Source organism: Pseudophryne corroboree, chromosome 4 (genome assembly GCF_028390025.1).
Source record: "Pseudophryne corroboree isolate aPseCor3 chromosome 4, aPseCor3.hap2, whole genome shotgun sequence".
NCBI classification, from domain to species: Eukaryota; Metazoa; Chordata; class Amphibia; order Anura; family Myobatrachidae; genus Pseudophryne; species Pseudophryne corroboree.
The window spans coordinates 836,244,152-836,271,166 of NC_086447.1; the positions used below are offsets into that span (position 1 = coordinate 836,244,152).

General features: G+C 43.3%; 1 protein-coding gene across 5 annotated transcripts in view; it reads right to left on the minus strand.

Moving 5' to 3' along the window:
• Positions 1-1,396: 1,396 nt before the first annotated feature.
• LAMP5 (lysosomal associated membrane protein family member 5) overlaps positions 1,397-27,015 on the minus strand; it is a 122,062-nt gene continuing 96,443 nt past the window's right edge. For 4 of the 5 annotated variants that reach the window (XM_063918570.1, XM_063918572.1, XM_063918571.1 and 1 more), the window contains 5 exons: positions 18,162-18,334; positions 17,803-17,934; positions 17,348-17,444; positions 8,109-8,297; positions 1,397-5,381 (listed from right to left, as the gene is read on the minus strand). In XM_063918570.1, the coding sequence (XP_063774640.1) occupies positions 5,203-5,381; positions 8,109-8,297; positions 17,348-17,444; positions 17,803-17,934; positions 18,162-18,334 (770 nt within the window). In that variant the 3' untranslated portion in view covers positions 1,397-5,202. Of the gene's footprint in view, positions 5,382-8,108; positions 8,298-17,347; positions 17,445-17,802; positions 17,935-18,161; positions 18,335-18,551; positions 19,762-27,015 lie in introns of those variants that run through there. The other variant, XM_063918569.1, reaches the window with a different exon arrangement.

Here is a 27,015-nt window from a genome sequence, read left to right on the forward strand (position 1 = left end):
TTTAATTGTTTTCTGTGCAACATTAACATTCAAAGTATACAACTTGATGTAACACAGGTTGGATGCAGCCTGTGTAATGTCTGACAGGCGACATCCAACCTTTAGAACTCACCTTGCACTGTAACAAATGCTGTATATATATTCCATGCTTTTATGTAGGTGACAATGTTCTGTAACCAGTGTTTTACAGTCGATGCGTGCAGGTCTGCTGCATGGTCTTGCTTGTGGAGGTAAGAATACTTTGTAAGGGCATCAGCCAGAATCAGGTCCCAACCCTATATGTATTGTTTTGTTTATATTGTTGCAATAACTGTATCTTATATTACTAAGCTATGTGCAGTGAGAAGAGGAGGGATTGGTGTTCAGGTGTCTGCCATGTGTTACCAACTGATCATTGGAGTCTTGCAACAATACTGTTACGATCATGCTCACTGGGAGAGTTATCGTACCTTCCAAAGAGGACGGGTTGAGAAGTAGCCCATCGCAACCAATCAACTTCTTACTATCATTTTATAGAATGTACTAGATAAATGATAGCTGGAGTATGATTGGTTGCTATGAGCAACACCTATACTCTTTAGAAGGGTTCATAAACCAGTGATGACTCTGGCTTTTAGTTATGTTCTTTCTATGCACACACTCAGTTGGAACCAATAAGGTGGGACTTGAAGTATTTATACCTAACATCCATAAACTATGGGGTAAATTTACTAAAGGGTTTTAGAAGTGCCCATAGCAACCAAGCAAATTCTAACTATTATCTTCTAATAAGGTCCTAGGTAAATGATAAGTAGAATCTGATTGGTTGCTATGAGCAACATCTCCACTTCTAAAAACCCGCACTTTAGCAAATATACCCCTAAGTGTCTGTGCTGTACCTTACTATTCCCTAATGCCCGTACTTGCCTACAATTGCCCGGTGCCATCCCCGGTCCTAGGTAAGTCTCATGGAGCTTAAAAGCATACTATGAGAAAATGTGTATATCACATTAACTGCGCTCATTAATCTAATCACTATCAGAACATGTATGTATAATACTAGAAGTTAAGATAAATATGTATTTGTGGTGACCATGTGAAGAGCTCCATTGATTAAACATTCCCAATATCCACAAACCTTTCTAATGGATGCACCACCCTCTCTACCTATTACTTAGAGTATTGCCGCTGCTTTATTCCATCACATACCCATGTTCCTTGTAGCAGCCACACAAACATTAGAAAATAATTTTTTATTGTATTTCACCTCTGCTTTTAGATTAATACATGATGTTATCTCTTTGAGGTGGAACATCACGTGAATTGCTGCTTCCCGATGGTGTGAGACCAAACCAATCTGTAACACTGTTCATAATCACATATAAAAAGTATGGAAACAGAATAATCACAATGCCACTTACTTAAAGATTTAATTTTATTAGGCTGGAATAAAATCTCAAAAAATCTGTATTATAGGTAACATCACTGGATATACAATACCTTAGAATTTTCTGTTTGTATCTTATTGCTTTACAATCCAGGCTTAAAAGACCATATTGGTCCAACTCTATTCCTCCAATAGTGAGAATCGAATGTGTTCACAGTATCCTACGTTCCCTCCTGTTCTAGTGATCAGGAAAAGGTCAAGATCAGTTTGTTATAAGACCTAGGGGTAAATTTACTAAATCTTCTAAAACAGCCAAGTGGTTATATTTCCTATAGCAGCCAATCAGATTCTGTGTGTCATTTTCTAGAATGCAATAGAGAAAGGATAGCTAGAATCTGTTTGGTTGCTATGGGCAACACCAGCGCTTGTATGTTTTAGAAGCTTCAGTAAATCTTCCCCATAGTCTTAAAAAGAGTAGATGGTCATGATTAGAAAATAGGACCAGGTTTGTTGACATGAAACTATATATGCCTGTGTATATATTGGTCAATGAACCCCAATAAGCATGACACACAGAAATTTTAGTAGTACAGAATACTAAAAATAGAAAAAGAGATATTTGGCTACTAGTCGCATGTTTGGCCATTAGACACAGCTTCTAAAAATGAGTGTACTGTAGGTTGTCCACCGCAAGTATTCTGTTACTTACCCAGGAACCCTGACCCACTTGTTAGTGGTAAACTAAACCCATTATCAGAACTTGTTGGAATCACTTACCTGATGCTAAATGATGATGCTGGTTTGATCATGACATTTGTTCAATGCTTAGATTTATTTTTGCTCCTCTAAAATGTTGTTACAGTCCATTTTAGATCCATCCTACTTACAATTATATCAAAGTCTAAAACCATTATTTTCACTTAATCCAACTAAATATCATATAGCATATGACCTATGTGTACTGTATACAGAACAATACTCTGAGCAATTATATAATTGTATAGTATAACCTATAAACTAAAGAGACTAATACTGGGGAGTTAAGCTGCATCATTCCCACTCTGTATGTATGAAAAGTATAATGGGATTGTACAGTATATTAGCAGCATCAAAACCCCAGTGCAAATAGTTATTGTTCTGGAACACTATCTCAATGGTGCGATTATCTTTCAAAGTCCCAGTATAATAAGTATTGATGGTGAAACTTTGAACTTCAGACGCTAGAAATTACTTCATGCCCATTATCCTGTTTCATAAAGAATACCAAATAGTGCGCAAGAAGGTAGTCTCTGTGGTTGTATCCCAACAGTTTGATATATAGAGGTAATGTTTGGGAAGGTAAGGTATGGGGAAAGCATGGGGGGGGGGGGTAAGTTGTGGGGAGGTTAGTTATGTAGAGGTAAGGTTTGGAAAGGTAAGGTATGGGGAGGTAAGTTGCGGGGAGGTTGGCTTTGTAGAGGTAAGGTATGGGGAAGTAAGACATGGGGAGGTAAGTTGTGGGGGGGTTAAATATGGGGAAGTAGGGTTTGGGAAGGTAAGGTATAGGGAAGTAAGGCATGGGGAGGTAAGTTGTGCGGGGGGTTAGGTGTGGGGAAGTAAGGTTTGGGAAGGTAAGGTATCGGGAACTAAGTCATGGGGAAGTAAGTTGTGGGGGGTTAGGTATGGGGAAGTAAGGTTTGGGAAGGTAAGGTATATGGAAGTAAGGCATGGGGAGGTAAGTTGTGGGGAAGTAAGGTTTGGGAAGATAAGGTATGGGGAAGAAAGACATGGGAGGGTTAGGTATGGGGAAGTAAGGTTTGGGAGGTAAGGTATAGGGAAGTAAGGCATGAAGAGGTAAGTTGTGTGGAGGTTAGGTATGGGGAAGTATGGTGAGTTGTAGATTGCTCTCACTGATTAAATCACAGCGTCAGCTGTTTGGAACTGGAACTTTGAACAAGTCACTTCATAGCTCTGTGTCTAATGCACCAACAACTAGGATAGATGCTCGATTCGGCGGGGAAAAATCTATACAACAAATAATGGGGGTCATTCCGAGTTGATCGCTAGCTGCATTTGTTCGCAGTGCAGCGATCAGGCTAAAAAATGGCAGTTCTGCGCATGCATATGCGGTGCAATGCGCACGTGCGACGTATGGGCACAACGAACTATGTAGTTTTACACAGGGTCTAGCGATGCATTTCAGTCGCACTGCTTGCCGCAGAGTGATTGACATGAAGTGGGCGTTTCTGGGTGACAACTGACCGTTTTCATGGAGTGTTCAGAAAAACGCAGGCGTGCCAGGAAAAACGCAGGCGTGGCTGGGCGAACGCTGGGCGGGTTTGTGACGTCAAATCCGGAACTGAATAGTCTGAAGTGATCGCAAGCGCTGAGTAGGTTTTGAGCTACTCTGAAACTACATAAAAAAAATTTGTAGCCGCTCTGCGATACAACCGTTCGCACTTCTGCTAAGCTAAAATACACTCCCAGTGGGAGGCAGCATAGTCTTTGCACGGCTGCTAAAAACTGCTAGCGAGCGATCAACTCGGAATGACCCCCAATATGTAAACAGCACTGTGTAAAAATGTGTGTGTTACCGACATATCATTAAAAAATGTGATAAAAATGACTATGAAATTACCTAATGATTCCCAATGAATAAAACTTAAATTAAAAAGGTCTATTGACCAGGTCCTCATTAAGGAGAACAGCTCATCAAAAGTAGAGCTAAAGCCACAACTTGCCAACCTACAATGCAATTGAGGGTGTTGTATATTGATATATATATATATAGTGTTTTGCTCTGTTGTTGTGTTAGTTCTGTTAGTCAGTATCCATATATCGAGGGACAATATACTTTGCTGAGTGCTTCAGTGTAAGACCCATCTATATAGGTTATATTGTTTATGAGACTGTTATTATGCATATATTTATGTGCCAATTGCATAGATTATTGTATATATATAATATATATATTTTTATTTTATTTTTAAATTTAATTAAAACATTACAGCAATTTCCTAACATTTTAGCATATTCCAGGAACACTGCTGCTGGACTGATACATTTAAAACAACTATTTAAAACCTAGGACTGTTTCTGGAGATTATGAACTTCTTGCAACTCATGTTAATTACAATACAACAAATGATTGTGAGGACAGTCATCTTTTTGGGTACAATTTTCCAAAAGGAAGGCAATGCATAGCAATCTGAGCTTTATATCTGAAAACAGTGTGATGTCATAATGTAAGGAATTACACAATAACAAAACATGCAGCATGCCCCCGTAACGCGTTATATTTCTGTTTTCTTTGCAAAAAAATTACTGTCATAGCATCAAAATTTCTATTTGCTTCCACATAAATATTTAATAGCTATCTATAGTAGAAAAGCGTAGGTGACAATAGTGGTGTTTACAATTGTCCTTAGAAAACATTGTGCAAAGCTTATTATTATTTAACAATATTTATAAGTTCTCTTTCATAGATATTAGCTGATTAGAACTATATAACATGCATAGGTTCTGCAGTAGGAGATTGCAACTAGTAATGCGTGTAAAATATGTCCTTTATGACATAGGAAAGCTATTTAAATATAATAAATCAGGCATTAAAAAACAAATAATATTCAAAATAGCTATACATTGATATCGGCTTGATTGCCACACTGGAAACTTATAGCACAGTGCTGTTTTCCAGTGCAGCACTAGGAAACACTACCTGCACATCACTGCTAAGTGGGGAAATGTATTATGGTTACAATTTACAGGACGACAATAAGGGGATTTCAGGAAAGTGCTGTTGGCTTTTCTACCTGATGATCACTGATCATTGTGCCTTGCATTTAGTAAGTCTTTGTTTATCCCATGTGCTTATATAAAGATCTGTCTCTTGGAATCTGCACTTGGTTGGATGTCATCTTATGGTGAACGTGATATACAGCCAGGATAATCACAATAGCCAGTCCTAAAATGATGCCTAGGATAAGAGGTAATGTTTCTTCCAGCTGTTTCCTCTGATCTGTTAGGCATTTGTACTCTAGAATGAGAGAGACATCAATAGTATGATTTGAAAACCTATGCTTTAAACTAAGTTCAAAAATATGTCAGACCATCAACCATTGGCTAGCATTTTTGACCAGTTATGGAAAAAGAGCTATTGTATCAGTATAATAGTGTAACATGGGGTAAGTGTTTCAAACATTCTGAAGAGCGTAGAAGTGGGCTGGTAGAGAAATTGCCCATAGCAACCAACCATTTTCTAGCTAGTATTTATTGAGTACATAAAATGATAGGTAGATGCTGATGAGTTGCTATGGGCAAATTCTCCACTCTAGAAGCTTTGATACTTCTGCTTGGTTAGAAAAGACAAACATTTGGTTTTAATTCTGTATAAAGCAGCACCACTTTATGAAACCTGAGGAGTTGTATTTACTTTTACAGATTAGCACATACAAGTGTTAACCCAACAATAATCACAGTCGTACTCCATATAAGCATTTTATTTGCGGGATCAGTGCAACTGTTGCATATAATTCCTGATAATAAAGAGATATCAAGACAGCCTTTAGTGTAGTTCAATCAACTTTACTTACTGCACACTAGTGTCTCCCTGAAACAAAGGTTCATAAATAGTTCCTCTTTACACCACATCCAAAGGGAAGCAAGCAGAGCCAGAACTGCCGCCATTGCATGGGGTGCAGCTGCTTCATGGTCCAGAGGAGAGAAGTGACAGAAAATTGCTGGCATCTGCCTCATAACCCCACCCAGCACCATCCCCAGGGCCCCTGCTCTATAAGAACATAGCATAGTCCTTTTCTGAGCTAGTTGGGCTTTGCTGTGCGTTAATCAGACAGCTGAATGGTCACTGGACAGTTACCCAATTTGTGCTATGGGGCCTAACGATGCACCTTTTCACCTTATGGTGTTAGTTTATAATTATTTTATATTGCTGATAATCCCACAAAGTCTCCGACTCTCATAAAATAAATAGTTTTGAGGATGTTGTGATCGTTTATGGTGCAGGAATGTGCAGTGTGCACCCACGCCCACCCATTGTCCTGTCCTTGTCCCATAGTTCATATACAGTATAAAGGTGCATGGTTAGCATCATTGGGAAATCGACTTTGGGAAATCATAAGGGCATTTGCGGGACACCTGTGCTGCGTATCCAATACACATGCAATCATAAACAACTTCTATAACTTTTAGTTAAGTAAAGCTACTTATAAGCTATTCTTGGAAGATGGAGAAATAATTTGTACTGTATTGGCCTTAGTTTGTGCATTAATAAAATACTTTGGGGGGAATTCAATTGTTATCGCCTCCGATCTCCCATCTAAAGTGACAGGAGATCACAGGGGGCAATATTCAATTGATGTCCCCTATCCCGCTGATCGTGCCCATTAGTGTCAGGTTTAGCCACGTAAAGCGGCTAAACCTGACTAAACTAATATGTGCAATCAGGAAAAGTGCTGTTTGGGTCCCCAAACGGGTCACTTTATACACATTTCAGCTCGCCAATCCCGAGGGGTGCGAGTTGAAATGTAGACGCCGGCACCCAATTGTGCCCGAACAAAGCTACATTTGAATATATCCATTCAGCGACATCTGGTGGCTGATGACCAGATATACATTTAAATCTTGCCCTTTGTTTCCTTCCAGTGGTACAACACAATCTTGTTGCTAAATAAAAACAATGACATATACAGTACATTGGCACACTGTACAACACTTTGGGACACAATTCTGAGACAGACGCACAGGGGCTGTGTTTGCGTGATGCCACGGAAGCCTATGTTACTACTTTATGCTAATGCAGGTTTCTATAGGGCTAATGTAAGGATCTGTGCGGTTTCTGGCTGGAAACAGTTACTGGTATTATTTAGTACTTGCACCAGCCCTGTGCTAGGTGCAAAAGATCCGTCTGATAAAGCTTTCCCTTCTTTTCATGCACAACTAATAATAACAACACAGAACACTAGGTAGATGATCATGACACTCCCACAAGACAAACCATTTCCAAGCGAACATAATGACTCTGCCCAGTTCCCACCCCAAAACTCCCATTTCATGCAAAGCAAGATCTGGCCAGTGGCGTCAAGAGGGGGGATAATGGATACTATTTACCCAGGCCTGGGCCTGTCGGAGGGGCTTGGCGGAGGCCTGGGACCCGCCGCCACTGCCCCCCTTTTTCCACAACAGGCAGCGGCACTTTGGGCTGGGACTAAGAAGAGACTGCTACTTCACTCAGCACATTCTGCTGTGCGCTGGGCTGGGGAAAGAGGCTGCTGCAAAAGCTGTCAGTTCTGTCTCTTCCTGCATGATGTGCAAGGGGTGGGGAGCAATCGCACTCCCCCATGCCCACCACATCTGCTACCTGCATCCCCCCTATGGGCTCACATAAAGTGTCATTTTTAATGTCTTATAAGGAGGAGGCCAGGCCACCCCTCCCTGAGTTGGCTATGCACAGTTGCAGGGTCCAGCAGAGCTGTCAGTGCCCCTTTATCTGGCACAGATTTGTCCATTAGTGAGTTACCCAAAAATGTGTATATTCTCTTCTGTGCATACGCTACAGGCCAAAACTTGCTATCTGGGACGTTCAAAGAGATCCAGCTGAATGTGAAGCAGCTCCCTTATACTGTCACTTTACATCTGAGCACTAGTGTATAATTTATGCAGTCAGGTAAAACTGATTTGAAATATGGTTTCCTAATTTGTGACTGATAATGTTAATAAGTATTAATGTGACATTACAGTACCATACCTTCACTGTAGACAAAATCACTCTGAATATCAAATGGCTGAATGTGGACCTCAGACAGGTACAAGACCGCAGTTTTCTTCTGGTCAGTGGAGGCCATGCTGACTTTCTCTGTGGCCTCACATTCATAGGACATCCCAGCTGGTGTGACCATCAGAGATATGCGGTGGCTAGTGGCAGTGTGCTTCCCAGCTAAGAACAATAGGAGATTTTCAATGAGTTTGTATTGTGACAAGCCATAAATATAATTAAAAACAGTTTTATGAGAATTCAATCATTTGGAAGTTCATTTAGGCCCAAATGTATTAAGCGTTAACAAGAGATAAATCTGAGACGCATAAGGAGAGATAAATGACCGGCCAATCAGCTCTTAACTATCAAACACAGCATGTGACATGGCAGTTAGGAAGCTGATTGGCTGGCACTTTTTCTCTCCTTATAGCATCTCAGATTTAATCTCTTGTTAACGCTTAATACATTTGGGCCATAGTCTGAAAATAATAATCATGGGTGTGTGGGGACATACATTAAATCCTGTTTATATTATACAGTACTGTATATGCGATGCGGTCAAGATCCTGCCGGACGGAATCCTGGCGGTCGGAATACCAACACTGGAATCCTGGCTGGCACAATCCCGACATATTCTCGCTCTGTGGGTGTCCACGACACCCATAGAGGGAGAATAAATTAGTGTGCCGAGCGCAGCGAGGCACCGTGCCCGCAGCGTGTTGAGCGCAGCGAACCCGCAAGGGGCTGCATTGCACTCACCCCCCTGTTGGAATTGTGCCGGTCAGGATTCCGGTGTCGGGATTCCGACCGCCAGTATCCCGTCCGGTGGGATTACGTACTGATCCCCTGTATATAGTGCCTAATTTAGCATCAGTTGTAACTAATGCGATTTTGCAAATGGACGCTCAGCGGCATCTGCGCATGTGCAGCGCATGCACATTGTACACTGGAAGGATGTGATCGCTATGTGATTGACAGGCGGCGGGTGTTCGTGGGCAGCGCCATGGCATTGGAGGGAGTAGAGCAGTAAACACAGGCATTTCATGGACATTTTTGGAACTACCCGATTACGTTGCCTGCACTTCCTGTGATTTGAAACATTGCGGCGGTGCACCTGCCTTCGCAGCCATTCTGCGCAGGAAGGGGTCGACCCTTATTGCTGCAAATTCCTGCAAGGCAATTGCAATTAAATTGCAATCGCAGCACTTAGCAGCGCTTCTCATGCTGGGCAGCCTTGTCCAGAGCTGGGCGGCCCCCACTGTGAGATTTCTCTTACGTCCTAGAGGATGCTGGGGACTCCGTAAGGACCATGGGGTATAGACGGGCTCCGCAGGAGACATGGGCACTCTAAAGACTTTAGATGGGTGTGCACTGGCTCCTCCCTCTATGCCCCTCCTCCAGACCTCAGTTAGATCCTGTGCCCAGAGGAGACTGGGTGCACTGCAGGGGAGCTCTACTTTCTCTGTAAAAGTTTCTCTGTAAAAGACTTTTGTTAGGTTTTTTTTTATTTTCAGGGAGCACTGCTGTGGGACTGAGGAGAGAGAAGCAGACCTACTTAAATGATAGGCTCTGCTTCTTAGGTTACTGGACACCATTAGCTCCAGAGGGTCGGAACGGAGGTCTCACCCTCGCCGTTCGTCCCGGAGCCGCGCCGCTGTCCTCATCACAGAGCTGGAATATAGAAGCCGGGTGAGTATGAGAAGAAAGAAGACTTCAAAGGCGGCTGAAGACTTCAGATCTTCAATGAGGTACCGTGCAGCGGTAACACTGCGCGCCATTGCTCCCCCATTTACACACACACTGGTGGCACTGTATGGGTGCAGGGCGCAGGGGGGGGGGGTGCCCTGGGCAGCAATTATGAAACCTCTAGGGACACTGGCATAGATATATACTGCGGAGGCTGTATATTGCAAAAAACCCCGCCAGCATAAGGATTTGAGTGGGACCGAAGCCCGTTGAGGGGGCGGAGCTTGATCCCTCAGCACTAACCAGCGCAATTTTTTCCACAGCACGCTGCAAAGTAGCTGGCTCCCCTTACTCTCCCCTGCTGAACACATGTACAGAGGGCAAAAAAGAGGGGGGGGGGGGGCACATTTATTTGGCGCAATGAGTATATTTATATAAAAGCGCTGTACTTACTAGGATTTTATTCCAGTGTCCGGTGGCGCTGGGTGTGTGCTGGCATACTCTCTCTCTGTCTCTCCAAAGGGCCTTATTGGGGGACTGTCTCCATATATATATATATATATATATATATATATATATATATGCAACTGGGGGTGGTTAGTTTGTACAGTCCTGAGGACCTGGTGGCTTGTTTCCCCCAGCACCACGTCACTTCCGGCCGGCACGCTATTTAAGCTTACTCTGTAGTCAGGAGAGTCATGCAGCCACACACATGATGTCTCCAGTTCTGAGTAAGTTGATTATTACATTGTGGGTTGTTCTGATGACTAATTTTGGATATGAATTAACCCTGGACCTCTTTGCAGCATTGTGAATGGTTACATCCTTGGCTGCATCCAGGTGTGAGGATGACTGTTTATTAGGTAATCTCTACGTCTCCTTGTTTATATAAATTGGACAATACACCAGTGGGTGTTGGTAGAGTGGTAATCTCAAATTATATTTGCATTCCCTTTGTGTTTTAGTGGTATGGACAGTAAGTCCTGTGTGGCCTGTCTGAGATGTCCCAGTTTAGTATCATATGCAATTGATATTGTATGAGGCGGACGATATGTTACAGGTATGGGTCATCTACAATTGATTAGGTGGAGGTGATTCACCCGGGTGACAACTTAATATAGTATACACACCCGGTTTTATCAAAAATTTTAAATAAAAACTTTTTCCATATTGTGGTGTGTGGTTTCCCAGGGACCGGTGAGGCCTGTAATTCTGATTGTGATTATTGTCCTTGCAGATATTTATCTTTTCTACTACTATCATTGAATATTTGACATGCTGTATCACCGGTCTTGAGAAAGGCCTGTCAATAGGCTGAAACGTCGACATTAAAAACTACGGTGACATGTGATCGTTTCTGACTGATTGGTATTTATACAGCGAGAGTGCATCCCCACTTCGTGGACACTTTTTCTATATATATATATATATATATATATATATATATATATATATCCCTGAGTGTGTGGGGGTGTCGGTACGTGTGTGTCGGCATGTCTGAAGTGGAAGGCTCATCTAAGGAGGAGGTAGAGCAGATGATTGTGGTGTCTCCGTCGGTGACGCCGACACCTGATTGGTTGGATATGTGGAATGTTTTAAATGCAAATGTGTCTTTATTACATAAGAGAATGGACAAAGCAGAGTCCAGAAAAAAAAAACAGGGAGTCAATCCATGGCTCTAGCTGTATCACAGGGCCCTCCAGGGTCTCAGAAACGTCCCCTGTCCCAAGTAGCAGACACTGATACCGACACGGATTCTGACTCCAGTGTCGACTACGATGATGCGAGGTTACACCCAAGGGTGGCCAAAAGTATTCATTATTTGATTATTGCAATAAAAGATGTTTTGCATATCACAGATGACCCCTCTGTTCCTGACACGAGGGTATGCATGTTTAAGGAAAAGAAGCTTGAGGTAACCTTTCCCCCATCTCATGAGCTGAACGCGTTATTTGAAAAGGCTTGGGAAACTCCAGACAAGAAACTGCGGATTCTTAAGAGAATTCTTATGGCGTATCCTTTCCCCGCACAGGACAGGTTACGGTGGGAATCATCGCCCAGGGTGGACAAGGCTTTGACGCGCTTGTCCAAAAAGGTGGCGCTACCATCTCCAGACACGGCAGCCCTCAAGGATCCTGCTGATCACAGACAGGAAACTACCTTAAATTCAATTTATGCACATACGGGTGCCTTGCTCAGACCGGCAATAGCGTCGGCTTGGGTATGTAGCGCAGTTGCAGCATGGGCAGATAACTTGTCATCTGACTTTGATACCCTAGATAGGGATAGCATTTTATTGACCTTGGGTCACATTAAAGATGCAGCCTTATATATGATCGACGCTGCGAGACATTGGGCTGTTAGGTTCAAGAGCCAACGCCATGGCAATGTCTGCTAGGCGAGCCCTGTGGACCCGCCAATGGACGGGTGATGCCGACTCAAAGGGACATATGGCAGTTTTGCCTTACAAGGGTGAGGTTTTATTTGGGGAGGGTCTCGTGGACCTGGTTTCCACAGCTACCGTGGATAAATCTACTTTTTTACCTTATGTTCCCCCACAGCAAAAGAAGAAACCACAATATCAGATGCAGTCCTTTCGGTCGCATAAGTGCAGTAGAGGTCGGGGCTCTTCCATCCTCACCAGAGGGACAGGTAGAGGGAAAAGAATGCCTGCTACGGCTAGTTCCCAGGAGCAGAAGTCCTCCCCGGCTTCTACTAAATCCACCGTATGACGCTGGGGCTCCGCTGCGGGAGTCCGCGCCGGTGGGGGCATGTCTTTCGACTCTTCAGCCAGGTCTGAGTTCAGTCAGACGTGGATCCTTGGCCGATGGAAATTGTATCCCAAGGCTACAAGCTGGAATTCGAAGAGGTGCCTCCTCGCCGATTTTTCAAATCGGCTTTACCAACTTCTCCCCCAGAGAGGGAAATAGTTTTAGCTGCAATTCATAAACTGTGTCAACAGCAAGTGATTATCAAGGTTCCCCTAGTCCAACAGGGGAAGGGGTACTATTCAACTCTGTTTGTGGTCCCGAAACCGGATGGCTCGGTCAGACCCATTCTGAATCTAAAATCCCTAAACCTGTACTTGAAAAAGTTCAAATTCAAGATGGAATCGCTCCGGGCAGTTATCTCCAGCCTGGAAGGGGGGGATTTTATGGTGTCTCTAGACATAAAGCATGCATACCTTCATGTCCCCATATATCCCCCTCATCAGGCGTACCTGAGATTCGCTGTACAGTACTGTCATTACCAGTTTCAGACGTTGCCGTTTGGGCTTTCCACGGCCCCGAGAATTTTCACCAAGGTAGTGGTGGAAATGATGGTGCTCCTGCGCAGGCAGGGAGTCACAATTATCCCGTACTTGGACGATCTCCTGATAAAAGCGAGATCGAGAGATCAGTTGCTGAAAAGCGTGTCGCTCTCCCCGAGAGTGCTGCAGCAGCATGGCTGGATTCTAAATCTACCAAAGTTACAGTTGATTACAACGACTCGGCTATCTTTCTTAGGCATGATTCTGGACACGGAACAGAAGAGGGTTTTCCTCCCAATGGAAAAAGCCCAGGAACTCCAGAACATGGTCAGGGAACTGCTAAAACCAAAAATAGTGTCAGTCCATCAATGCACTCGAGTACTGGGAAAAATGGTGGCGACCTACGAGGCCATCCCCTTCGGCAGGTTCCATGTGAGGATGTTTCAGTGGGACCTTCTGGACAAGTGGTCGGGGTCCCATCTACAAATACATCAGAAAATAAGCCTGTCCCCCAGGGCCAGGGTGTCTCTCCTGTGGTGTCTGCAGAGTACTCACCTTCTCGAGGGTCGCAGGTTCGGCATTCAAGACTCGGTTCTGGTGACCACGGACGCGAGCCTCCGAGGATGGGGAGCAGTCACACAAGGAAGAAATTTTCAGGGACTATGGTCAAGCCAGGAGGCTTGTCTACACATCAACGTACTGGAATTGAGGGCCATATACAACGGCCTACGACAAGCGGTGAATCTTCTTCGCGGCCTACCGGTGCTGATTCAATCAGACAACGTCACAGCCGTGGCTCATGTAAACCGCCAAGGTGGGACAAGGAGCAGAGTGGCAATGGCGGAAGCCACCAGGATTCTTTGCTGGGCAGAAAATCACATAAGCGCTCTGTCAGCAGTCTTCATTCCGGGAGTGGACACCTGGGAAGCAGACTTCCTCAGCAGACACGATCTCCATCCAGGAGAGTGGGGACTTCATCGAGAAGTTTTTGCAGAGATAACAAGTCGTTGGGGACTTCCTCAAATAGACATGATGGCGTCACGCCTCAACAAGAAGCTTCGGAGATTTTGTGCCAGGTCAAGGGACCCTCAGGCAGTAGCGGTAGACGCCCTGGTGACACCATGGGTGTTCCAGTCGGTCTATGTGTTCCCTCCTCTTCCACTCATCTCAAAAAAATTGAGAATCATAAGACGAAAAAGAGTGCAGACAATACTCATTGTTCCAGATTGGCCTCGAAGGGCCTGGTATTCAGATCTTCAGGACATGCTCACAGAAGATCCATGGCCTCTTCCTCTCAGGGAGGACCTGTTGCAGCAGGGGCCCTGCGTGTTCCAAGACTTACCGCGGTTACGTTTGACTGCATGGCGGTTGAACACCGAATCCTAGCTGGGAAAGGTATTCTGGAGGAAGTCATCCCTACTCTAATAAAGGCTAGGAAGGAGGTGACGGCAAAACACTATCACCGTATCTGGAGGATGTATGTATCTTGGTGTGAAGCCAAGAATGCTCCTACGGAAGATTTCCACCTGGGCCGTTTTCTCCACTTTCTACAAACAGGAGTGGATATGGGCCTAAAGTTAGGCTCTAATAAGGTACAGATTTCGGCCCTATCAATATTCTTTCAGAAGAAATTGGCTTCTCTCCCGGAAGTCCAAACTTTTGTGAAGGGAGTACTGCCCATCCAGCCTCCTTTTGTGCCCCCAGTGGCACCATGGGACCTTAACGTGGTGTTACTGTTCCTAAAATCACACTGGTTTGAATCTCTTCAAACGGTTGAATTAAAATTACACACTTGGAAAGTGGTCATGTTGCTGGCCTTGGCATCTGCAAGGCGGGTGTCCGAATTGGCGGCTTTGTCTCACAAGAGCCCTTATCTGATTTTCCATGTGGATCAAGCAGAGTTGAGAACTCGGCCTCAATTTCTGCCTAAGGGGGTTTCGTCATTTCATATGAACCACCCTATTGTGGTGCCTGTGGCTACGGGGGACTTAGAGGATTCCAAGTCCCTTGATGTAGTCAGGGCCTTAAAAATTTATGTAGCCAGGACGGCTCGAGTTCGGAAAACAGAGGCACTGTTTGTCCTGTATGCGGCCAACAAAGTTGGCGCTCCTGCTTCTAAGCAGACTATTGCTCGCTGGATCTGTAACACGATCCAGCAGGCTCATTCTATGGCTGGATTGCCGGTGCCAAATTCGGTAAAGGCCCATTCCACTAGGAAGGTGGGCTCTTCTTGGGCGGCTGCCCGAGGTGTCTCGGCATTGCAACTTTGCCGAGCGGCTACTTGGTCGGGTTCAAACACTTTTGCTAAATTCTACAAGTTTGATACCTTGGCTAAGGAGGACCTCATGTTTGCTCAATCGGTGCTGCAGAGTCATCCGCACTCTCCCGCCCGGTCTGGAGCTTTGGTATAATCCCCATGGTCCTTACGGAGTCTCCAGCATCCTCTAGGACGTAAGAGAAAATACGATTTTAAACCTACCGGTAAATCTTTTTCTCCTAGTCCGTAGAGGATGCTGGGCACCCGTCCCAGTGCAGACTAAATTCTGCAAGACTTGTATATAGTTATTGCTTACATAAGGGTTATGTTATAGTTTTGATCAGTCTCTGGCTTATGCTGTTTTGTTTCATACTGTTGACTGGTTCGTATGTTCCAAGTTGTACGGTGTGGATGGTGTGGGCTGGTATGTATCTTGCCCTTGGATTAACAAAAATCCTTTCCTCGTACTGTCCGTCTCCTCTGGGCACAGTTCTCTAACTGAGGTCTGGAGGAAGGGCATAGAGGGAGAAGCCAGTGCACACCCATCTAAAGTCTTTACAGTGCCCATGTCTCCTGCGGAGCCCGTCTATACCCCATGGTCCTTACGGAGTCCCCAGCATCCTCTACGGACTAGGAGAAAAAGATTTACCGGTAGGTTTAAAATCGTATTTTTTTTCAGTAGCAGGTATTGCGATTTAGCAGAATCTGCTACTGGTGCTGAATGGGGGCCATAGTACTTTGTGAAGATGTATAATACATTGCTCAGTGTGCAAACAGAAATGGTCTAGACTGCTGCAGAACTACATGGATGAGTCTCATTAATTATAGGGTAAGACACGAATACCACTGACTAGTTGCAAAATTAATGGAATGGAATGGAATGGAAATTGCTATGACCACCTCCACACATCAAAGAACACCCCTAAAAATGCACCTCGACTTTTTCTCATTTGTATAATCTGGCTCAGCAAAGCACCCAATTCCTATCAATGGCCTCAATAAACCCAATTCCTATCAATAGCCTCAATAAACCCAATTCCTATCAATGGCCTCAATAAACCCAATACCTATCAATGGCCTCAATAAACCCAATACCTATCAATGGCCTGTGCTACATTTGTGCAAAATGTGTTCCCTCTGCAAATGCTGCATCCTGCTGCACAAGCATATGGCCTTGGCAGAATTCTAGGCACGCAGGGGGACCAACGCTGGTCCTGCACTGCACAGTGGACATTCTGCACTAATGAAATGACCTCTAGCGAGGTTAAATATTAGTGAAATGAAGAATTGAAACATTGACATTTAAAAAGTTACTAAAACATGGACACTATAACATTTATGAAAATAATAATCATGATAATAATAATAATAATAATAATAAATCTTTCTATACACGTGTACATGGATGTGGAAATAAGGCTCCATATGGGAGAGCTAGGGGCAGAACAGCAAGCACTGCTTTATACTCTGCAGAACCCTTTTTGAACATCTGTTGGGTCTCACGTCAGCAGTCACTGCACAATATGACTCAGCCACTGCAGTTACAGTAACTTCTCCTCTGACCATATTACATCCCATTTTTTTCTTCTACTTTATTTGCAGGCTTTAGACAATTTAAGAGTTTCCTTTTCCTTGCTATATGTGTAATTAAGCATTTTCATGCCTAGTGCCACTTTACATTTGCTGCAGTAAGTATAATGCAGTAAGCTGAAAACCGCTTTAAACTGGAGCTCATGTTGTGTGCTATACAATTGTATCTGTAGTAAGTATAGTCGTCTGTAGTAAATAATGGAGGCTATAGTAAGTATAGTGGGCTATAATATAAGTATCTAAATCTATAAAATGTAATATAGTATAAAATAGTATTTATAATATGTAATCTATGTACAATATATTTATTATACTAATAATAATAATAATAATAATAATAATAATAACAATAAAATGTAGTGTAATATATATAAATAAAATATATATAGAATATATATACAGTACAATGTATGTATAGTATGTGCCGCAGTAGCTACTGATACTCACGTCTTGCACCATTTTTGAAGTTCGTTCGTTCTGATAGATCATATAAAAATTGGACTTTGTTCATTTTCCAGCTCCTTCTGCTGGACTCCTGTCCATCCTATCAATAAAATCAATTATGATCCATTCATTCTTTTTAAAAACCGTATTTTTACAGCCAGGAATTCATATTCATATGCATATAATTTAATAGATTTAGTTCTTTATTCATCGTGTGCATGCAGTGCAACTAACATAGATAAAAGACCACAACTCAGAAACAACATTGGTTATAGTGAATAATAGAAGGCTGGAATCCCTGCTGCATAGAACGTGGGTGCAACATGGAGCTGGAAACTTTTATTCTAATCATGCATTGTCTGTATCACTGGTATCACAGTATATTGAATGATTCGATGCAATACCTATTAAATCTGTATCTGTAACAGTTTATTTTACTTCAGTAATACCTCAGTTACCTTAATAAAGAATAACTTCAGTGTGTAAGATTTGTCTAACCATGACAAATGCAGCTCAGATTCGTTACTCCAGCATTTTCCTCTAATGTCAGTGTCTCTGGGTAACTGGATGTTAGCTTCTTCCACATTCCACTGAAACAGACAAATAATTATACTGCTGTAGCACGTACAGCTATAGAGTGACTATACTGTACACATTACACACTGTCATCACTGATCATAGTTAAATCACTAAAGCTAATGTATTTTATTTTATCACATCTTATTACTATGTCGGTAACTCAATCACAGTATTAGATAAAAGACAATGTAGCTGGTATGTATTTTCACAGTTAGTACATCCATAAATTCCTACTTACGTCCACATCGTTGCTGGAAGGGACTTCATAGGGAACAAGTATCTTAGCTGAGAATTCTGCCATAAGGCAGGTGGTCCCATTTTCCCGAATTGCAAAAATATTTTTCTCAGGATTACTGGATAAACCTGAGAGATTCTCAACCTCCTGTTCTGCCACATTAGGAGCAATAGCGTCTGTCAAACAAAGAAACAATATCGTTCACTGTCAGTTCGCATAATGTGCATAGTATCCTGCAACTGTGTCACATTCTGCTGTAGCACACACTGCAGTCTTGTCATAGGAATTGCTCGACACCCTGCTAAACTGCCACTGGTATAGCCCTGTACTGCCTTTTACAGATAATGTTACAATACGTTAATTACATAACCATCAATTAAACACAACACTTACATAAAAGAAGAAGGCATACTTGCAGTCCCAGGACCTGAGTGCTGCTCCTGCAATACATGGTAGGGAAGACTTTCTTGAGTGCTGCAACAAATTCTAAAAAGCTGCTCCCGTACAGTGCAGAACTAACAGTCACAAATAATGAATGTAGTAGTATCCGTTCGCTGTTTTCAACCACTCTCAAAACCAATATACTGTAGGTACAGTATAACTGATCTCTATCCAAAGTGCTGAAATGCTCTATAGGGCTCTGTTGGGTCCTGGAATAATAAAAGGAGCTGTCCAAGGTGCTGAAAATTGTTTTAGGGCATTCCTGAGTCCTCTGTCCAGGAATACTATGACGAGATGTCCAAGGTGCTGAAATGGGCGATGGGGCTCCCCCGGGTCCTGTATATACAGAGGAACTGTCCAAGGTGCTGAAGTAGGCTATGGGCTCTCCTAGGTACTGGGATACTAAACGGAGCTGTCCAACGTGCTGAAATAGGTTATAGAATCTCCCGGGTACTGGAATACTCAGATGAGCTGCCCGAGGTTCTAAATAGGTTGTAGGCTCTCCCGGTCCTGGGATACTTAAAGGAGCTTTCCAAGGAGCTGAATTGCTGCCGATTCCAGGATTACCAAGGTGCTGAAAAAGGTAATACGGCTGCCCTGGATCCCGACACCAAGAGGGAATTCCGAGGTGCTGAAACAGTTAAAGCAGTAAGCGCGAATCCCCTCTGCATCCCAGGGGAACATATAAAGGGAGATTAGTATTGCCAATGACTCTCCGTGCAGTGCTACTATAAGCCTCACACTAAATCTATGCAGTCACATGCTTTTCAGTGCTATTGTCTCAACTATCACTCACACAATACGCAGTGACTCATGTTTATAGCTGCAAAAAAGTAATCTCCATAGAGTAACATGAACAAAAACTATTGTATATCTCGATGTATGAGTATGAGCTGGCAGGAAAGGTTTTGGAACTGCATGGGGTCTGTGTGGTGCAAATAAGTCCTACTGTATGCTTGTGAGTCATATGTGTGATTCCTACTCAGGCATGCTAGCTGTACCAACACAGAGATGAGAGGAATATACATGAGCTCAGGAGTTCTATACCCACCTCATATTGCTGAAGCAGAGTCTGTACACAATATCTGAATAGAAAGAAAAAGACTAACGCCCCCATATGAAAGGTGGCAAGCAGGATGTACAGCGAGCCTGATAATTCTCACGTAGTGTAGATAAAGCAATGTCGTGGGAGATATGATGTCTGCAACTTCTAATGCAGCTGCGAATCAGTACATCGTTTTCCAGATAGCATAGAAATCACTTGTTTGACAATTGGAGAATGTATAGTATACTGTGAATACTGCAGTCTAACGATGTGTCAACTAATTAATCTCCCTTCAGTTTGCATCGAGGCTTTGTGAGTCACACAAGGTATATCCTGCTCCTTAGCACAGATAAATAAGGTTTGCTACAGAATGTAAAAGTTAAAACATTTTTACAGTGTTGAGAAAAATTTGATTTTAAATACTTGTTATTGAGGTTAACTAAATGCTGTGTGTCCCTGTGCAATGGTCATCATCTGTGACCTTGATTGTCCTCCCATCTATAATGCTCTGTGCTTCCTGCTCAGTTTACAACTTCCACAAATGAAACATCTAAACACAGAGGCCCTCATTCCGAGTTGATCGTTCGCAAGGCGATTTTAGCAGAGTTGCTCACGCTAAGCCGCCGCCTACTGGGAGTGTATCTTAGCATCTTAAAATTGCGAACGATGTATTCGCAATATTGCGATTACAAACTACTTAGCAGTTTCAGAGTAGCTCCACACTTACTCGGCATCTGCGATCAGTTCAGTGCTTGTCGTTACTGGTTTGACGTCACAAACACACCCAGCGTTCGCCCAGACACTCCTCCGTTTCCCCGGCCACTCCTGCGTTTTTTCCCGCACGCCCATAAAACGGCCTGTTTCCGCCCAGTAACACCCATTTCCTGTCAATCACACTACGATCGCCGGAGCGATGAAAAAGCAGTGAGTAAAAATACTATCTCCATTGTAAAATTACTTGGCGCAGTCGCAGTGCGAATATTGCGCATGCGTACTAAGCGGAATTTCACTGCGATGCGATGAAAAATACAGAGCGAACGACTCGGAATGAGGGCCAGAGTTCAGTCATATTTGTTGCACTGTAATTTCTGAAAATATTTTTTTTAACAAAACAGTAGTTCAAACCTTCTATAATTTTGAAGGATATATATATATATATATATATATATATATATATATATATATATATATATATATATATATATATATATATATATATATATATTCAAGGGATTAGTGTATTTTGGTTCTTTCTGACATGCCTTTTAATGTGTATGGGTTGTAGCTGAGTTAGTTAATATTAATGTATATATTTCAATATATTCTTCACATGTAATGCAGTATACTGTACATAAAACAAGAAGTCATTCTATTAATCGGTAAGAATAAAAGTTAATGTAGGTTTATTATAGCCTGCAATTGTATGATTCAGGAAACTATGTCCAAGTCATATGTTCTTCTGTACTCTAAAATATTGGTCTTTATCTACCATTGTTTGTTCAAATACATGTCATTGATTTTATGGTGAAAACACATTACAATGCTGTAGTAAATATCCACTAATGCATGTATAGTAGAAAAATATTTACTAAAGATTGATACCTCTAAATTTGAGTTTTCAATAGTGTATTAAGATTAATATACAGTTTATGTTGCATAAATGACATTTAATGAATTTAAAGCCCTGGTAATTATCGGTCAGTTTTACCTGTGGTAGTCAGGCCTGTGAAAAAACTTGAGGACCGCCTCACCTAGAAAAATTGGTTCTACATTAAAAAGCACTGGGGCTGCTCCCAACACCACTGATGGTGGATTTTGGCATAATAAATAATTACATTTAAGATAATAAATATGTAAATGTTATAAATCAGTATTTTTGCATGGCATATGGCACTCTTAGTTCCATTAAGACCTGGCAGCCATAAACTACTACCCAGAAATACTAGTGCAGAAATATAAGTGCTTGCTTGTCCTAGCATCAAGAGCCTGCTGGGACCTGTAGTGCTATAACAAAATACCATATTTTACCAATTTATTATTCACCTGTCCTCTTATCTCTTTCAGCTCTTAATCCATTAGATAAAAAAATACAAGAAGCATGTAAATGACACATACTACTGAGAATCCCACTCATGAATGACATTCAGGGAGGCCTCTCACTAACTAACCAAAACCATACATCCCAACTAAGAGGAACTAACATACTGTAGATGGCCAAGCATTTCATCAGGCACCTGATATGTTACATTAGGAGCATGACTGCATGTCACTCTTCATTGATTATCAAGCAAGGGGCATGCCAAGTGATTACCAAGCAGCCAGGCTGCCCAGCCACTTTCTACATTGTTATCCAGAGTCGCAGTTAGTGAACATTCCCTCCCAACTCTTACCCCCTGCGGGTCACTGCTGCCCATGCGTTGGATGCCATGACAGTGCCCGAAGTGGGACTGCCCCTCCAAAATTGCGATTGTTTGGAGTTATGCAATACAGAGCGCCTTTGTTCTGATTGGTGAGAGTGTGAGAAACCCACCTAAGAAAAACTGTAAAAGATGTAGAAGGGGATAAACCCTTCAAAGATAATATATGCGAGTTGGCATATGCCATTCTAGAAACAAAAATCCATTAAAACTGTTTAAAAATAACATACATTGCCACTCATCACATTGATGATTAAGAATGTTGTCTTGCATATACCGTTACATCATAATAGACTTAAAACGTATATCGATGAGCACCCTATCTTTATGCAGACATATTTAGGTTTTTAATCCTCCTACCAGGAGTAAGACACTTTAATGTATTTCCTCTGCAATCTCTGCAGGAAAATATCACACCAGGCATTCAGAGGCCAATGTCGAGTTGGATGGAGATTACATCTACCTCGCAAACCTAAAATGCGCTGTGTTTTCATACAACACTCTACATGAGCATCTCAGTGGACAGTTTTTTAAGTTACTATTACTTTTATTTATTATTATTATTATTATTATTATTATGTAAAAGTAGTAGGAGTAATAGTAGTTGTATGTAAATTGTTGAACTTCGGGTGCAGTTATTTTGACATACTCATGGGTGGGCAGAAGGTACTGTTAGCCTAATCATGAGTAGGAAAATAATACTGTACTGTTTAAAAAAAAAATTGTGAACACAGGGTGTAGTTTTCAGAATCATATATGGGCACTGGGCTGTTTTGGCATGAGCAAGTATAGATATATGGCAATATTAGCATAATTGTACCACAGTGCACATTGCTCTATTTAAATGCTGCAATAATGAAGGCAAAATGTGCCGCTGCATGGGCACATACTCCGCCTCCCTTCCCCGGCCCACTGATCAGTGCTGCCTCCTCCTCAGGTAGCTTGGCTCCACCACCTCCTCCTTCTACGGGGAAACAGGATCTTGCAAGGTGAAAATCACACACTCATGTCATGGGCATTTGGAGAGTGTGTGGGGGACAAGTGTTGTATTGTTGCTTTGGTTTAATATTATTGGTATTTTGTACATTATATGAGTGCATAATGCATTTCTCTGTGGATGTCACCAGCCTTGAACTGATTGCTCCCTCTCTCTCTCTTTCTCTCTCTCTCTTGGACTCTGCCTGCCTAATGTGTAAAAAGGGGGACTCTGCTGCCGTAATGTGTAAAAAGGAGGGCTCTGCTGCCGTAATGTGTAAAAAAGGGGGACTCTGCCTGCCGTAATGTGTAAAAAGGGGGACTCTGCCTGCCGTAATGTGTAAAAAGGGGGACTCTGCCTGCCGTAATGTGTAAAAAGGGGGACTCTGCTGCTGTATATACTGAAGTCCTGGGAGTAACATCCTATCAACTACTATACATATTTGGACTATCCGGGAAAGGCATTCGGGAATGGGGCAGTGGGCTGCTTGGGGATGGAAGGCAGAGATACACTGGGCTGGCAGGCTGTGAGAAACTTAGATGGGCTGGTCAGTGAGCAGATGATGCCACTGGACTGGAGGCGGGGGTTACACTTGGCTGGAGTGGGTTCTAGGTGGGGGAGCAGTGGGCTGGCAGGGTACCAGAACCTGAGATGGGAGGGGGTGATCTATGTAAAGGACACTGGGCTGGAAGGATAGAGTGGCAGTGAAATGGAAATGGGAGGGGTGAATACTAGGCTGGAAAAGGGGGGGGCACTGTGCCAAAAGAGGACAAGAGGCACTGTGACTGTGAGGGGCATTCTGACCATACTGGCTGTGGGGGTTAGGTGGGGGAGCAGTGGCTTGGGGAATGTTGGCCGATTGGGGAGGGAAGGGGGGATACACTGGACTAACAGGGTGAGAGACATTGGGATGGTGGAGGGGGAGACACTGGGATAGGTGAGGGTTGATTGGTTAGATAGGGAGGCACTGGACTGGGACAGGGGATGGTAGCACTGACCTGGGGTTGCTTACCTGGCCCAGTTACTGCAGCACTGCTATAAATGTCCTGAGCGCGAGTGGTCACTCAGCCCAGTAGTAGGTATTGGTTTCAGTGAAAGACACAAATAGAGGAGGGGATGTAGTTGCTTAATTGGTGGTTGGGATCCCGGCGGTCAGGATACCGATGCCGGAATCCTGACTGCTTACAATGTTGGCATCCGGAATGCCGCCACACAGGGGCTTATCCCACTCGCGGTTGTCCTTGACACCCATAGAGTGGGAATAGAACCTGTGGCGAGCGCAGCGAGCCTACTAGGGGCTCCTTTACGCTTGCCCCCACCAGCATTCGGGATACTGACATCCTGGATACCACCCATCGGCATTACAGCCCTAAGCCTAGAGGAGGTGTGTATTACACCATACTGACCCTGGCACACAGCAGGTGGGGCCCCGGTCTGTGTGTGTATATAGGTGTCCCCACAGTTGTGTGCAGGTGTGGCCCCCCTGTCTCCCAGGTGTGTGTATGTATGTGTAGGTGTGGGGCCCCCAAGTGTTTGTGTGTGTGTATGTGCAAATGTGGTCCCCAGTCCCCGATGTGTGTAAAGGTGTGGCCTCCAGATGTGTGTGTTTAGGTGTGACCCCTCAACCCACATGTCTATATACTGGTGTGGCCCCCCCATATGTGTAGTGTGCACATTCAGGTCGGTGCTTGCCTTGGTGAAGTAGAGCAGCCACAGCTCGTTCAGCTGCTCCTTGGAAGCCACCATCCACCTGCTGCTGCGCCGGGCTCTGTCTCTGTGTCACGGCCCCTCCATGACGGGGAAGTGCTGCACTGCTGCGGCTGGTACTGGGGAAGGAGGTGCACAGCACGAGGAGCTGCACTTTGCTGGTAAGGACAGTGCTGACCCCCAACCTCTCCGTCTGCTGTACTGGGTCTGATGTCACTGCTACCTGTATTACCCCTAGTGCTCTGCTATGTACACACAGGCAGGGAGAGGAGCAGGAGCACTGTACTGCAGGAGCGTGACTGATTTGGTGTAGGGGAAGCGGTGGGTCCAGGGAGCCTGTGACAGCCTGGGCCCCATAGCATCCGCATCCCCTGAACCTATGGTAGTTACGGCGCTGCTTACATAGACTAGGCACTAGGCAGTTACCTGTTCGTACCGGAGACATGCAGCACAGCAGTCACTTGGTGTAATTAGTACCGATGTCCGGCACCGCACTTCAGTGAAGCAGCTCTAAGTAAAACTACAGCTCCCAGCAGCCCTTGTAGTTTTAGAGCTGCTTCACTGAAGTGCGGTGCCGGACATCGGCGCTAATTACACTGAGTGACTGCTGTGCTGCATGTCTCCGGTACGAACAGGTAACTGCCTAGTACCTAGTCTATGTAAGTCTACCCCTTGGCCACGGGTGGCACCTCTAGGTGGCGTCCCTCTTCTGCCGGCACCCCTGGCGAGTACCATCCTGGCCAATGGCTAGATACGCCCCTGTATGGGAATATAAATAGAAGCAACAGTTCTCTAACAGAACATATAAATAAATAATTTTCGGCTTAGTTCAAATTCAATGCTAATTCTAAAACATTTTTGTAAAACTAGTGTAAACTAGACAAAAAGTACTTCTGGCAGCAGTCGGTAATAACATAGTTCTTCAACAGAGTAGATCCATGACACTCCTCCTTAGGTATGGCAATATCTCTCAGCTTCTGTTCCATTTTAGAATGGATTAGCTGGAAACCACTCACAATAAGGAAAGAACTTGTGCATTATTCCAACGTTACAGAAAATATATTCACACCTACCCACTCACTACTAAGTCAATACTTAAAAATTGTTTTGAATAACTCCTAGGGGTCAACTCAGTTTGTCATGAATGCTGTAAGTTGCCATTGCCGCATTATTAAAACGCCGGCAACAGCACCACATATCACACCCCCTCATGGCCCAAGTCATAATTTTTGCCAGACCAATTCATTAATTTTTGCGAGCAGTTTTGGACGAGTTTGGGGTTCCATAAATTATGGCTGTTGCCGTGCTTACTCGCAGCCATGATAACATTGTGACTAATTGGATTGACCCCCTTATTCCATTAATAGCATTTCAGCTCCCTATCTTTTTAGGACAACTTTTCCCTAATAAACTCTCCTAGTCGCCATCATCTACCCCAAGATGTTCCACTATTGCAGGCTTTTTCCATGGAAGGATCATTTATGTCACATAATGCTCTGGAATGCGCAGGTGCTAAAAATTATTGTTTTGTTATTTTTGTTTATTTTCTTCACTTTGTGCTAACTACTACAGTACCTATTTTTACTGAACGTTTAATTGCCGAAATGGCTCTTATAATACGTTACAGCTTTTATGTGCCCAACTGCCCTTTAACTTTCACTCCAGAAACAAAGCTTTTCTTAACTTGGCATACTGTAGGGTGACAATGGTCTTGCAATAGAAATTTCGAGAATTTGTTCAGCTTATACACACACAATCTATCTAACAGCAGGAAACATACAGTTAAACTGTGACCCAATGGTCCTTAGTCAGGAAGAAACATGTTGTCTTGTGTATAGGAGTATGTGACCTGGATGTTAAAGTTCTCAGTTCCTAAGTACACTGTGTACTGGATGACATGAAACAAGGGCCCAATTTAGAATATGATGATATGATGCACATAAGCCCATACACACAGAACGTACAATGTATGACCTGGGGAAATACTGTATAACCAGCTAGCAAAGACTGCAAGGGCTACTAAACTGAACGTTATCTCATAGAAATATAAAAATAATTTATATACTGTATAATAGCATCGTAACTTGGATTCATGATTTGCATCTCTTGGCAGCACAGGCTTGCTCCAGTGGTTTTACTGAAGCCTGAAATGGGTCTTATGTAATAACACAGAAATGATAATATATTATACTATCAGAGAGCGCATCTCTGCGCATCATTTCTGTGTTGTTTCATTGGTGGACAGATCAGTACTGTCCAGTTGAGAGCTGC